Here is a 15,444-nt window from a genome sequence, read left to right as displayed (position 1 = left end):
CGTATTTCGCAAATATCATCTTTTAAACACACAAAGATCAAATAACACACGTGAGGGGAAACAAAAACAAAAGGGAAAGATTTGTAAATCAAAATATGATTCGGTAAATTGACATAATGAAAAATAAAATAAAATTCCTTACCTAACAAAAAAGAAGAAGCAAAGAGAGGGAGGCGTAAGTAGGACCTAAATAAACCAAATCCGAAAACCCGAACTGAACCAAATCCGATAAAAATTAATCAGAACCAATCCGAACTCGACATAAATATCGAATATATCTTGTTTTATGATATTTCGGGTTATGAATATTATTTGAATTGAATCTAAATAGATATCCGTTAGAATCCAAAACATTCAACATTCAAATTTTTTTTTATACTAAACATGATTTTAATTCCGAATATGTATCCAAAATACACTAAGATATTATTTAACATCTAAAATAATTATTTATTACATGAATATTGATGTTGAAGGTGGCGGTTGAAGCATGAAATTTTTAGATTTTAATTTTAATTTTTATTGAATAATATTTTTCCATTTCATGAGAACTTGGTTTTTATTTTATACTTTCATATATTTGATTTTTTTTATTAATAACTGTGTTTATCTTTCGTTTGATTTTGAATGATCATATTTAATATTTTTTTCTTATTTTTAAATTGATTTACTTATATTTTAGTTATATAATAGATACAAATCAAGTATTTTAAAACCGAAGAACAGATTTTACTTATATTTTAATTAAAAAGTAGATATAAATCATGTACTTTTAAATCGAAGTACCGATTAGGATTCAAACACGAAAATATATGGACTCGAACACGAAAGTATATGGAGTTATACTGGTTCTTTAAAGACTTATTAACCCTGACCTAAAACTCGATAGAATCCGAATCGGTTCTAAACCAAATTTTTATACATCTAAAATGAAGCTGATTTTGACAAACCGAAAAAATAGATAAAACTTTGGGATTTCGAATACCCATGCCTAAACGTAAACGTAAGAGAGTAAGAATAATAAAGCACGTGGGATCACGTGAGGGATCGCGTGCCGGCGTGACTTGCCTTTTACTACAAAACATAATTAGCAAAATTTGTCCAAAAAGTGGGACCCATGTGGCCTGACTCGGACCCTTCTAGTTTGTAATATTGACATAATAATATACGTTTCTTTCTCATACAACAAAACAAAAGGCATTTTATTAATAATAAAATTAAAACTGGTCTCTGACAGATTTGTGTCAGGAAAAACGTATTTGTCTTGTCTCGGACATGTGAACTCTCGGTCCTCCTGTATCCTTTGCCTCTTCCTTCTTATTCTCTGTCCTTCCTCAAATTTTGTATATTACGATTTCGTTTTAGATTCGATTGTATAACATCACAATAATTCGTTATGTTAATTTTAATGATGTATCTACCTGTAATTTGTGAAATCAATGGATTTAAAGAAAAACATGACATAAACAAACGTCTCTAGCTGACGTAAGAAAATACGAATGAAAACGATAGAAAAGATTATTAACAAAGTTACAAAGACGACAATGAAATGCGCTCGGGTTGAAGAAGAATAGGTAGTTTTTTAAATGTTTGTTTGGTGTGAGGGGAGTAAGTGTGAATAAAGATTTTGGAGGTTAAAAAGGTGAAAAATAGAGAATTAAGGGGTAAAAGTGAAAACGAGTACTATGTGTAGTCAAATCAGAGATGATCACTGTAAGAAAATTTTAGAGAGAAACCCTCACCACCCACTTGTGTTACTCACTTTTATGCTTTCCTCACTTCAAAGTTTCTGACACAGTCCCACCTGCTTCTTCTCTTTTCTTATTGCATCTCTCTCCAACTCCTTTGAGTCGTGAATTTTATAATTGGAAGGAACAGATTGTAAAAACTCATTCTCTTTTAAAAAAATTTAAAAGACTTCAGACTGAATTTTTTTTCAAACAGAACTCATTTTCTAATAAAAATTTGATTGCTCTAAAAATAGAGTAACATGACAGAGTTGGATTGAGATTCAATTAATTCATTTCGAAAGGAAAAAGGAAATAAACACATTAGCGATGTTCTAAATAAACCTTTGACAGACTAAACCAAAAATTTGCCAAAATTTTAACCTACGACCTTGGTTTCGGTTTCAAAAATGGCAATTGCTTAAATAGTAACTGACTTATTTTGGGCTGCATGCAGTGAGTTATTCAAATAGACGCCGACTGCTAGAAGACAAAGTAGTTTTTTCTTTGTATCTTGTTCACTTCACTCGGAACTCAAGGCCTTCATACCTTCAGGATGTGTGAAGCATTCCTATTGAATTTTGTCGATAAAATAGAAATTGCAAGTTGAACAAATTGCAATATATATGGAAAGATGCTAGCTAGTGCCAATAATATATTAACGGAACAATTCATATTTCATTTTATATTATATAATGATTATTTTAGTTTTTAGTTAATACTAATAAATAATAAGAAATATAACTACATAGTTTAAAATGATAGTGTGTTCTAAATTTGTTAAATGGATATCTAAATCAGTTTAGGTGGCTTTTAAATGTTATTTTATGTTCATGTAAATTAATTATTGTTTTACATTTAACATTGTATTACTTTTTATCATATTAGTTAATTAATGACACTCGTTTTCATTCTAAAATCAAAATATCAGACATATTCATCTTTATAACAATATGAAAATTAATTTTCAGTATTAATCTAAAAAATCTATTTAAATTTTGATGCGTCTGACTTATAAAAACACACACACATATATATATATATATATGTATATATTTATTAATTAGTAAAATTTATTTTAAGAAAAATTGAAACTAATTAAATTTTGGGAAAGTAGTGATTATATAATAGTTTTGTTATTTTATATGCTAAAATTTATTAAGTACTTTTTTTTTTAATTTGAGACTTACCAAATTACGGATCCTAAATATATTGATCTTGAATTATGATATATTAATTAAATTTTAAAGTTATCATAAATTTGTTGTGAATTCAGTTTAGGTAATTGTCTATTAAATTAGAAAAAAGATAAATAATGATAAAGTTATGTTAGTTATTAGTTTAATAGTATTGAGGTGTAAATAAATTAAAGTTGTAATGGTTAATTTATAAGTGTATTTGTGTTTTAATTATATTAGATTTCAATTGATTCCACAGATAATTCAACATGTTCCATGTAATTAATGTTACAGCAGAAATCTAGATAAATTTTTTTTTTAACACTGGATAATGCGATTATAAACGATAAGACGATTCTATATGCGACATGTCTTATAATGATTCATGTCTGAATACATCATTTGAACCGTTTTATAAGATCTACGTTTGGTGGTATTTTTTGTGCTATGCTGCAGATTTTTTATAAGTATTTATTTCATTAATTCGCATAATTTTATTTTTTTTCTAAAGATCGAAACTCCGATTTTATGGTGTTGAACATCTAGATAGAGATCTATGGATAAAACAAATATAGAGGAAGCTACACAATTTAAAGGGTCAAAATAGAAACACAGAACTGAAAAGTATACTCAGTGCCATATGATTTAATAGTATGAATTTAACTTGAACTTAATGTCGTTTGGTTTGTCATCAAATGCAACTGCAAATCATATCGAAGTAACGCCCGTGTCATAATATATCTGATTAAGGACTATTATTTTCTGTTTGACAAAAAAAAAAGGACTATTATTTTCTCACTAATCAGGCTATTGTTTTTTTCTCAATAAACTAATTTAAAGAAATACAGATTATTCAAGTGCTATTTCCAAGGCAGATGCAGGTTACTATCTCTCGATCTTCATCTCGGAGTGTGGTTCTTTATGTGTTTTCTGACTTGCTTTATTATACTAATATTATTAATAGATTAATGAAGATTAATAGTTTAATAGATTAATGAAGACATAAACTATAATTTAATAATCATAGATTAATGAAGATTTGTGAACCCCATTAATAAAGTTTAATAGTTGTTGTTCTTATAGTCTTTTACCGTATAGTTTTCTCCCCCCATCTGTCTCGTCTCACTGTCTTTTCCTCTCAAGTTTCAAGTGCCCTAAATAAAAACCTCTTTCCCCTTCTCTCTCTCTGCAGAAGAAGGTCAGATACAGAAACTGACTGCAAAGAACAAAGCTGCAAGGTGCAGCTATTCCTTAGTAAAAAGCTTTGTTCTCTTTCTTCTTTTGCTCTTCACATCCCCCCCAACAGAGACTTTTCTGCTATTTAAAACCAGACCCTGGAAAAAGTAGCCAACACTCTCTCTTTCCCATGGATTTGCAACTGAAACAATGGAGGAGCAAGCAGGTGCAGACAGAGTCAGAACCACAACCTTCTGCAGCTAAGATACCAAGACATGCCTTTGATCCGATTCAGTCCCAAACTGCAACTTCTACTGTTCTTCCACTCTTTGCCCCTGAACCTGCGTCTTCTAAACTCTCCTCCTTATGTCCTGATTCTTCTTCCAGGTTCTCCAGTGAGTCTTTTCTTTCCTCATTTTTCTGAAAATTAAGAGAGACTTTTCGCTCGGTAGAGTCAAACAAATGACATCCATTTTGTTGTTGTTCTGTAGAGATGGGGAGTTTCTTTAGCTCGGCACAGTGGCAAGAGCTTGAACTACAGGCACTGATCTACAGGTACATGCTGGCTGGAGCTGCTGTTCCACAAGAGCTCCTTCTACCAATCAAGAAAAGTCTTCTCCATCTATCTCCTTCCTACTTTCTTCACCACCTACCTCATTACCAGCCTGCTTGTTAGTCTCTCTCTCTCTTTCTCCTTTCTTGGTTTCATTCATCATGAGAATATGCTTCTTTTATTCTTTATTTAAATCACTTCCTCCTTGTTTGAAGAGAAAATTTAATATATTTTATATATGTGATGCATGGGTTCTGTGATGTTGTTGCTGGAGTTATGTTCCCAAGATTTAGTATTATTTTATTTTGTAAATCTTGAAGAAGCATGTGATGGGTTCTTGATTTTGTTTAAACAATTTTAAGTATATAATTTCATATAATCTCTATTCGTGATCTCATCTGTGATATGGGAAAACAGGGTATTTGGGGAGGGGGGCGATGGATCCTGAGCCAGGGAGATGCAGGAGAACTGATGGTAAGAAGTGGAGATGTTCAAGGGACGTCTTCGTTGGCCACAAGTACTGCGAGCGCCACATGCACCGTGGCCGCAACCGTTCAAGAAAGCCTGTGGAAACTCCCATAGTCAATGCTACCACCACCACTTCCATGGCTTCCCCAGCCACAGCGGCACCGTCATCAACACCATCCTCTGCTTTTGGCGGTGGTGAGGAAGTGGGTCAAGGTGGATCATCTAGCTTCTTCTTCTCAAGTCAAAGGTATTAAATGACTGTTTGTTTCATGTCTGTTTTTAGTTCTTGATCTTTGTTGGTCAAAAGCATTAAGACAATAAGCTTTTGGTTAAAGACTTGAGACAGTTGAATTTCACCATTTAAAGATTTTTTGGAAAGTCAAGATTGGTGATATTTAACAACTAATGACACACAACTTGGGTTTGTATGTTCATCATACACTGAATGTGAAGTTATGTTGTGGAGAGATGGGTAATGTTGGAAACTGAGAGACACATCCTTATGATTTTAGGCTTCTTTATTTGCTAGCTTTTTTATTATTGACAGATAATAATGATAACACTGGATTTGATAGAATCTATTATTTGAAGCTAGCTGTGAAACTTTTCAAACAGAAAGAGAGAGAAAGAGAGAGACTTTAGATACAGAACAAAGGAATGGTAGGACCTTAGTGAAAGCTGACCCATCAATGTCTCATATCTTGCAGAACAAAAAGTTAAAGCTTTTAGATTCTTCTGCACCCACTTTCCCTATCCACACACATCACATGATACAAAACTGATTACTAACAATAACAATAATAAACTGTACTATTCTTAACAACCTGCATTTAAAACAATGGAAACGCTTCCAACTATGCTGTTGTTAAGCCTAATTGTGGAATATCTGTTGACAATATTTTGCTTTGTGATTTGATAACAGTTGTTCAGAGATGAAACAAGAAAGCAACAACAACAAGAGGCCATACGAGTCCCATAATGGATTTGGGAGCAATGGATCAGACGGAGGCCACATCTTGAGGCACTTCTTTGATGATTGGCCTCGTTCTGAAGCCGACAATAGTTCAAGCCCCATGATCTCAGCCACTTGTCTCTCCATCTCTATGCCTGGAAACTCTTCCTCAGACGTCTCTCTGAAGCTGTCCACTGGTAATGAAGAGGAAGCTAGGAGCAACAACATTGGGAGGGACCAGCAAAACATGAGCTGGTGGAGCGGTGGGGGTACCAACCACAACCACCATCACATGGGAGGACCATTGGCTGAAGCCCTGAGATCTTCCTCATCATCTTCCCCGACCAGTGTTCTCCATCAGCTCGGTGTTTCAACGCAAGCCTTTCATTGAACAGTCTCAAACCAACGCAACTGTTTTGCTTTGTGTTTTTTCTTCAAATTTTTCGCTGTATAAAGAGAGGAGGCTTTGTTATCATCTTCCATTCTCTTAAGCTTTCACATGTATCTGTAACAGTTCTCTGCAGATTTGCCTCTCAAAGAATAATGTTTTTGGAACCAAGCAAGTGTTCATATCGTATCACTTAGTAGAGAAATTAATGGTAGTAGTTTTGAGAAAAGAAATAATATTTAAAGTATAATTTGGTAACATAAGTTGTTATTATTGTTACTAACCAAATACTAGCAACAAAGAAAATTAAATGATTTCAACAACTTCAAACATACAAAGACTTTCAACTATGTTGTACAAAGGTTTCTTCACCTTCTTTGGAAGTTGAGGAACTTAATACCATAAGCAAAGACAAAGGCAAAGAGTAGTATCCATGCAATGTGGACAGCAGCTACAACTGGTAAGAAGTCATGTTCGAATCCGAAGCCATTCTTGAGCAACGTTTTGAGACTCATGTCTCCAACACCAGTGATCTGCACTATAGAATCCTTGTCTCCTACTTGAGATGTAATGATTCCATACAGTGTCCAAGCCACTGGTGTTGCCCAGTAGTACCATCTCCACCATATCGGTATTTGCTGCGTTTGTCACCAGAACTTAAAAGGTTAGTTACACTCTTTTTTCATATGATATTGATTGATGTAATTTTCTTAATAATGTTACCGGTCTAGGGATGAGGAAACCAGAGAAAAGATTCCAAAGAACGACGAAGAAGGACATGCAGATTCCAGCGATTTGAGGGTTTGGTGTCAAGGCCATAAGCATCATACCATATAGAGTGAAGTAGATGAAGCTTGTTAACATGTAGTAGTAGAACCATAAGAACTTGGTCACTGTCCAGTCGTATCCTATCATTGAGTAAAGGATTAGCGTGTAAACTCCTGTCTGAATCGTGTTGTACATGATCTCCACAGCCACCTTGGAAATTGCATAAGGGATGGCTGAGTACATTCCAGCAGCTTTTTCGCGGTAGAAAACAGTTCTCTCAATAGCTATTACAGGTTGAACTGCTGCAGCGTTGGTGGCACCGAGGAACAGTACAGCAGCATACATGGCTCCAAAGAAGTTATTAAGGTCTTGCTCTTTCTCTCTGTTTTATGGGATGAATCAGTCACGGTTTTTTGATAAAATGATAGTTACATAAGAAAGGAGCCTTACATTTTCGTTCCTGTTTGCCAGAAGATCAAACCAAATAAGAGGCCAAAGGCTATAGTCATGAGAAACCTGATGGAATTGTACTGAGGGAATCTCCAGTTTGACCAATACTGTTTCCACAAGCAAGCTTTGGTTTGTGTCCAAAACGGTTGTGAGTACTTAGTTGGGAAGTAGAGATCATTTGATCCTGGTGGTGGAGTACTGAGCTCTTTGATGAGTTCCTGGTTTCTCCTACGAGTTTTCAGACAGTTTAATACTCTGGTCTAGTATTAATATTAGTAACGTGTTTCTCAAGCATACCCATAAAGAGATGAGTTGGTGAATATTTGAGCAAAGTCCAAGCTCATTTGTGACTCCATTGAAGGAGTAGTGACATCAAGCATCCATGTAGCAGGATTGTATCCGTCCTTGATCTTTGGAACCCCTTCAACAGCCTGAAAGCAGTATTAGATATGTGTCACAAACACATAAGGCCAATAGATGGTTAAAAATGATTAGACTACCTCAAAGTATTCAATGAGTTTTTGTGACTGATGCCCTAGACTTCCAGCATATATAACTTGCCCTCCACGTTTCATCAACAGAAGCTGCATTAACCCAAAGATGATTCAACAACTGTATACTGGTTTTGAGACTCAAAAGTATAGAGTGACTGGAAGCAAAACCTCATCAAAGGATTCGAAAATGTCGATGCTAGGCTGGTGAATGGTACAAACAACAGTTCTTCCTGTATCAACAGTGTTTCTAACTGTACGCATAACAATGGCAGCAGCTCTTGCATCAAGACCAGATGTAGGCTCGTCCATGAAGATAATAGAAGGGTTAGCAACGAGTTCAACTGCAATAGTGAGCCTCTTTCTCTGTTCTGTTGAAAGCCCATCAACTCCAGGGAGTCCTACTATAGAGTTTCTAAGAGGTTTTAGCTCCACTAACTCCATCACTTCCTCAACAAACATCTATCATTCACATAAATAGGAAAAATATGTTACCAGCCTTACTAAATTGCCTATAGTCCCCAAAATCTCAGGACCGGTTCTGTACATACCTCTCGTGTTTTGGCATCTATATCTACGGAAAGACGAAGCCAAGCTGAATAGATAAGGGATTCATAAACTGTAACATGTGGAGAATGGATGTCATTTTGTTCACAGTAACCAGAGACTCTGGCAAATGTTGATTGGTTCTTTGGATAACCGGATATGCTAATACTCCCTTCGACGTTGCCTCCTGTTTTCCTGCCGGCCAAGACATCCATTAAGGTTGTCTTACCTGCACCACTGACACCAACCAATGCAGTCAATATGCCTGGCCTGAAAGCTCCACCAACGTCTCTTAGTAACTGGAGGCGATCCCCTTCAACTCCCTGAGCTTTCATTTCCTGCAATGTTTTAAGGGAAACAATGAATGAAACTTTAATTGTAGAGATGTAACTGAGACGTGTAATTTACTTACTGCAGGCATGTCCACGTAGTAGTTCACACTGTTGAATGCAAGAGAAAGTGGTTGGAAAGGTAAAACCATTCCTCTCTTCGGTCCATTACTTGAACGGCTACTTAGTTCCACAAGAGAACCTGCACAAATTCTCAGTAGAATCAGAAACCTAGGCACATTGTCTAAAGTGAAAAGACAGAACACTCAAACGTAAAAGAGTTCACCTTCTGTTCCTTTCTGTTTGTCTTTATCTTCTTCCACAACTGTAGCTTTGGAGTCACCAAGAGCTGAAAGAGTACATAAATGTTTTTCAAGATCTTTTCAACTAGAAAATGATCCTTGTCCAAAGCTGGAAATGCACTTACGGTTCAAATACATCAAGGCTATTATGTAAAAGAGATTGAACAACAAAGAAAACCCGAGTAGCGCCACGATACAGATCCAGAACCAGTATGGCTCTGTAACGAAGCCTCGGCTCTTCAGAAGGACTTCTCCAACTGTTTTTGCATTGATGCGGGTATCATTGTTGGGCTGCGACATGTAACATAACAGATTTTGCATCACAATAGGCAAAGAGAAGTCAAGCAAATGAGGACTTGATCACTTGGTGAAGTCTTACCGCTCCCCATCTGTCATCTAGAAACTCATTCATAACAATAGCAGTCTGTCCGTACATCATAGGGGATATGTAATAGGCCCATGTCATCCATGGAGGGATATCATCTGATAAAAAAAAGATAATATAAGATATGGTTTCGCTTAACAATCTCTCACAGACCAAAGATGCTATCAAGAGAAGGGTGTTTGATTCTGTAGTTATATGCTCTGTAGTAAGACATATGACCATACTGTTACTGTTGACAACAAACGCCAATTAACCTCAAAGAAACTAAAGAAACTTAAGAGAGCAAACCAGGATATCCATTTTAGGATTTGTATATTAACAATATGATAAAATCTATATACTCATATTTATACTTGCCCAATATTCATTTTCTCTTTAGAAAAACGAATTTGGCCTTTTACGGGTGCACAAAGATTTAAGTCACTTCCAGAACTAATACTTACCTTTAGCAATAATGAAACCTCCAAGAGTAAATATAATTAGCATTGTGAAGGTCCCAACCGAGTTGGAAATAACTTCTGTTCTTCCAACGGCTCCAAGGAATCTAAACAAAGAAAGTGCCATCTGATTCACACAGAAGTATGCCAACAACTGTCGAAAAAACCTAATGGCACAAGTTTGGTTAGTTCAAAAGAAAGTTCCTTGGTGATATTCATGAGCACTAGAAGCAAGTAGATGTACCTGGAAGCAGCAGGAGCAAAACCTATAGTGTAATATGTAAATGCTATCCATATTCCTGACTCAATAAGAGATAATGGGATCTTTAGAAGCCACGCTGGTAAGGCGAAAGCCCATGGAGGATAGAACAAGAAGTCCCTCTGCTTGTAGAAAACTGGGAGCCTCATCACTGTGAAACCTAGTTCAACCATTCCATTAAAGAGTACATTGATCAAGCTGAAAAATAGAGCACCATAAAACTTCTGACCATCTGCCACCGTGCCTACATGCATTTCTGTCCTAAGATAGACCGTCATGGCAATCAAAGACATGATGGTTATCTGGACCGTCTTGAAGACATACACAAAGGAGTTGCGTTTCATAAGAAGCCATTCTCTATCAAAGCATGCCTTGAAAAGGTCCCGGTTTGATATACCATACTTCTGTGTCACTAACGCAGCAGGATGTGTTTTAGCTTTTTCATAAGGAACCCTCATGTCTGATGCTAGTTGCTGCCCGGTGTGGAAAGAGTTAAAGGCGCTTGAGAAGTCACTCTCTGAGACATAGCTGTAAGGTTGTTCTCTCCTGTTCCAATACTGTTCTTGGTCTTTCTTAGACGTGACTTCTTGCAGAAAGTCTGCAACACCTTTCCTTTCAGGACATTGGAACCCCATGTACTCAAAGAACTCAAGAACCTTGTCCCTTGGGCCCTGGTAGACAATGTGTCCCTCTGAGAGCAGGATAATGTCGTCGAAAAGCTCAAATGTCTCTGGTGCAGGTTGCAGAAGAGAGATGATCATTGTAACATCTGATATATGAACTAATTGCCTCATGAACTTGCAAATCTGGAATGTTGTGGAACTGTCCAATCCTGTTGATATTTCATCCATGAAAAGAGCTGTTGCTGGTCCTACCAACATCTCTCCTGCTCAGTTTTAGACAAGAGTCATCCATGTTATAGACACTGTAACTATTCATGGGGATAAAAGTAATATACTAAAGTTTTAACCTGTTGTTAGACGCTTCATCTGTCCACCAGAAACACCTCGTCTCATCTCATCTCCAACAGGTATGTCAGCACAAATGTCAAGACCAAGTATCTGTAAAGTTAGCATTTACCAAAGATGAGCCTAAAAACACCATTTCTTCACTTTTTAGCACTAAGAAGATTCAAATTTGAGTTTATCATGGGTTTCTAATTACCCGATTGCGATAAGCGGATGAACTCTTACCCTTTATATATTAATTAATTATTTCTCTAACTACTGATGTGTACTTCTTTTATTCATTAACGGAAGATGCAAGAAAAGCTGTACCTTAAGTACATAGTCGGTAACCAAACTAGTTTCTTGCCCTGATATGGCAATAGATTTCATGAATGCATCAATCTCAGGGTCTGGCTTTATACCCGCTTCTCTCTCCTTCCTTGAGAGCTCAGTAAGCATCTGGTACCGAGTCCCAACACCTAGACAGCGTCCAGAAAAATCTAACGTCTCTCTCACAGTCATTTCTCCAAAGTGGAGGTCATGTTGACTGATGTATGCACATGTCTTTTGAGGAACAAACTCGCTAAACTCATGACCACAGTAAGTTATCCTCCCAGACATCTGTTTGCCAATAAATACAGATGTTTTTTTTTTAATACAGAAATGTTAACTCAACCACCAAACATCTAAATCAATATCTAAGATAGAGAACAAACCTGGAGAGTGTCATCGAGCTTTCCAGCCAAAGCTTGTAGAAATGTTGTTTTCCCTGAACTTGGTGGACCAAGTAATAACGTCATCCTGCAAGCAAGAGTGTTCAACAACAATACTCACTATATCTCCTTCATATATACCAGAGATCACTGTCTCATTATGAAATTATTTTTACCTTGATGGTTTGACAATGCCACTGATATTTTTAAGTATCTGAATTTTGCTCTTTTTAGATGGAAGGAGGTGGAACATTCCAAGAATGCTCTATATCAAGAAAATAACAGAAAAACGTATTGAGTAAAGCTTGGCCATTGTTTATAGAAAGAAAGGAAAAAAATAAAGAAATGAATATAATTATTTCAAAACCGTAATTAATTAAGTAAATTTAACATTTTATACATATGTTCTAAATGTATTAAGATAAATACAATTTGGACCGATAAGACTTCAACATCGCGAGTTGACAAAAAGACTTTCATCCCACTAAAAGGGAACATTTATATGCATAATGCATTAGACGTAAGAACCTTGTGAAGTTATAGGTTTTATCTTTTTCCTGAAACTCGTATCTAAGTATCTTACAGCATCTTGGCAGCTTGGCATCTTATGTTTGGCTTATTTCTTCTAAGAATATAATTTTAGTTATTTGTTAACATTGTAAAAAGATAATCCTAAAAATATCATTAAAAATTAATTTATTTCATTAAAAACTGAAAGCTACCTAATATGTGAAAAAAATATCGTATATTATAAAACAAATTTCTTAAAACATCTTTTAAAATTGTGCATCTATTATTTTTTCAAAGGAATGAATATAATTAATAAAATAAATAAAAAAAAGGATTGAGAACCTCGAGTGTATTCAAAGTGACGTTGAAGAGAGTAGGAAGCGCTCTGCTTGCACTACGTACATCTCCTTGCACTGATATATTCTCATACCTTACTTCAATCTTCGGCACTTCGATTCCCACCCTGTTTTCTCAAACGGACCAAAACGAAATCCATTCAAAAAATGCTAAAAAGACATAAACACTTAGGTTTTGTTTTAATATTGTACTTGTGTCAGAAGGATACAGACCAAACTAAAAAATAAAAAAAGCACCAGAAGTACAAAAAAAACCTGTCTGTTCTTTCTCTCAATCGACGGAGAAACTTCTCGTTATCTTCTTCAACGAACTTCAAAATAATCTCCATGAGGTGTTTCTTCTCCTTAGGAGCGAGCTTCGTGAGATCAACTTCTTCAAGCCCAGCCTTCCCGTTGACCGACGTTTGTTGCGGCAACATCCCTTTTCGTAGCCTATCGTACGTCGGTAATCTCTCTAGCGCCGCCCACTTGAGCTCCACGTCATCTTCCTCTCTCCGTTCGCTTCTCCCGCAAACATTGTCCTCTGCCGGAAGAATTAATACGTCTCTGAAGCTTCTAGAAGCTCCGCGCAAACTCCGGTAACTGGAAGAGCCTAAACTCCCTCTCCTACTCTTCGTACGGACCAGATCTTCGTCTCGTCCTAACATCGCCGACGAGTCGTCCGGTTACGAGGAAGGAGGTGGAATATGCTTGGACGAGATTCAAGATTCGAAATCTCAAGTCTATTTGTTTCCGGCCGGCATTAAAGCTTTGGCGAGAGAGAGAGAGACAATAGGCGGGCGAAGTTTTTGGTCTTTCTACATTTTTACATTTCTTTGAAGAATGTATTATATAGATTTACAAATAAATAAAATAATATTATCTTTGTCTAACATTAAAAAAAAAAGATATATGATGGCAATTAAATCTGCCTATTTTAGTCAAAAATATAGATTTAATTATTTCTCTTTCAACTTTTTTGTAGATAAATCAAATATATTTATATTATAAATGTATGAAAGATTTAAGTAATCTGAAGATAATTATTAACATAAATAAAATATTTAAACAATTTAATAAAAATAAATGAGTAACCAAGTTTCCATTATTTAAAATTTATAAACTAATAATATATGTACGTACCTTTCAAGGTTCAATATATTGTTGATGGGTAACATTTTGTAGATGTAACTATGTTTCTTCACTGAAATTGAAATATATTATGACCAACAAATATTTTATGTATTTATGTTGGAAGATGCATCTTATAAGAGAAATTTATAAATTTATTTCAATTTAATAGTAATTTTAAAATTTTATTTTTAAAAATAATGTCTAACATCAAGATAGTAATTTTGGCGTTGAAATAATACTAAGTTTGATGTTAGGGTTGAATTCGTTCCTGAAAACTAATTAAACCACACTACAGAGACAAAATTCAGAACTATTTGAAAAAAACACTATAAACTTATAAAGTTTATTTTCCAGTTATGGATACTCATAGAAAATCTCATTGGAGAAAATAATCGAATGATCATAAATCACGAATGTCATCATCCATCTTTCATTTATCTCCTATATATATGTATATGTATATATTAAAAATCATTTTTAAGTTGATTTTTTTACTAGTCAACACTTCAGTCTTAAGCTGTTTACAAATTCCAAACTAAACAACCTTTAGCTTATTACGAGAATTACAAAAAAAAAATGCCATTGCATTATATACACGACCAAACTTTGGAGTATATACTCTATGGATTATTACGATAAATGAATTATCGCAGTTAATGCAATTTACACTTTCACATAATACAGACATTTTCCTTTTGTATAATTAGGAATATCTCATTTGTCCTCTATTCTTCTTCTGTTTGTTGACATCAAAAACTTTTGTCTGTATTGATATTACTTATTAGTTGTCTATCTAATTTTTTTTTTTTGACAAAAGGGCTATCTAAATATTTTTTACCTGCACAAAGCCAATAAGACAATCATTTTCGTATATCAGATAATGGTATCCAAGATATTGATTTTTGTAATGTTAAGAGCAACATTATTGGTTAGCATCTAAAAACAAGTATCTAAACAAATTAATATCTTTATCTTAATTTTCTAAAAAGATTAAAATGATCAATAAGTGGACAATAAGTGGACACATGACTTTAAAAGTTTTAATGAGTTTCCTATAAACTCCAATTTTAAAACTTCACTGCACTGTCTTTTCTTTTTTTTGTTCAAACCATCATTTTATTCATTCCACTTAAATCAAACAGAGTTAGCAATCTCAGAGAGATTGTTCGACACCTGAAACATACTGTTTTTAGCCAGCTTATCTGCTGGTTCGTTACAGACACGAAAAATGAAACTAAAGAAGATAGAGTTGAAGGAATCACTCAACACGCCAATGTCATAGAGTATGCCTATAAGAGCAACCACAACTTTGTTTCATGTAATTAAATCAATGAGACTTTTTGAATCTGATAAACAGATTACATCTTTGATGCCAAATGAAGCAGCCTCCGAGAGA

At 34.9% G+C, this 15,444-nt stretch overlaps 2 protein-coding genes across 2 annotated transcripts; one reads left to right on the top strand and one right to left on the bottom strand.

The window, feature by feature from the left end:
• Nucleotides 1–4,014: 4,014 nt before the first annotated feature.
• Nucleotides 4,015–6,613, top strand: LOC106388121 (growth-regulating factor 3). The gene is made up of 4 exons (XM_013828119.3): nt 4,015–4,476; nt 4,573–4,752; nt 5,052–5,349; nt 6,025–6,613. Exons 1-4 carry the CDS (start codon nt 4,272–4,274, stop codon nt 6,443–6,445), a joined length of 1,104 nt encoding a protein of 367 aa, XP_013683573.2. The 5' UTR covers nt 4,015–4,271; the 3' UTR covers nt 6,446–6,613.
• A 79-nt stretch (nt 6,614–6,692) lies between these two features.
• On the bottom strand, nt 6,693–15,322 carry LOC106443524 (ABC transporter G family member 34-like). The gene is made up of 19 exons (XM_013885086.3): nt 13,191–15,322; nt 12,922–13,042; nt 12,246–12,334; nt 12,073–12,157; nt 11,687–11,977; nt 11,380–11,470; nt 10,395–11,295; nt 10,157–10,317; nt 9,708–9,811; nt 9,454–9,619; nt 9,313–9,375; nt 9,110–9,228; nt 8,703–9,035; nt 8,323–8,613; nt 8,161–8,244; nt 7,958–8,091; nt 7,661–7,888; nt 7,166–7,592; nt 6,693–7,080 (listed from the first exon to the last, which is right to left on the bottom strand). Exons 1-19 carry the CDS (start codon nt 13,580–13,582, stop codon nt 6,811–6,813), a joined length of 4,350 nt encoding a protein of 1,449 aa, XP_013740540.2. The 5' UTR covers nt 13,583–15,322; the 3' UTR covers nt 6,693–6,810.
• Between the last annotated feature and the right edge of the window lie 122 nt (nt 15,323–15,444).

Source organism: Brassica napus, chromosome A3 (assembly GCF_020379485.1).
Source record: "Brassica napus cultivar Da-Ae chromosome A3, Da-Ae, whole genome shotgun sequence".
Classification (NCBI taxonomy): Eukaryota; Viridiplantae; Streptophyta; class Magnoliopsida; order Brassicales; family Brassicaceae; genus Brassica; species Brassica napus.
Note: the sequence above shows the minus strand (reverse complement) of the source record. Positions and strands in the feature narration are given on the sequence as shown.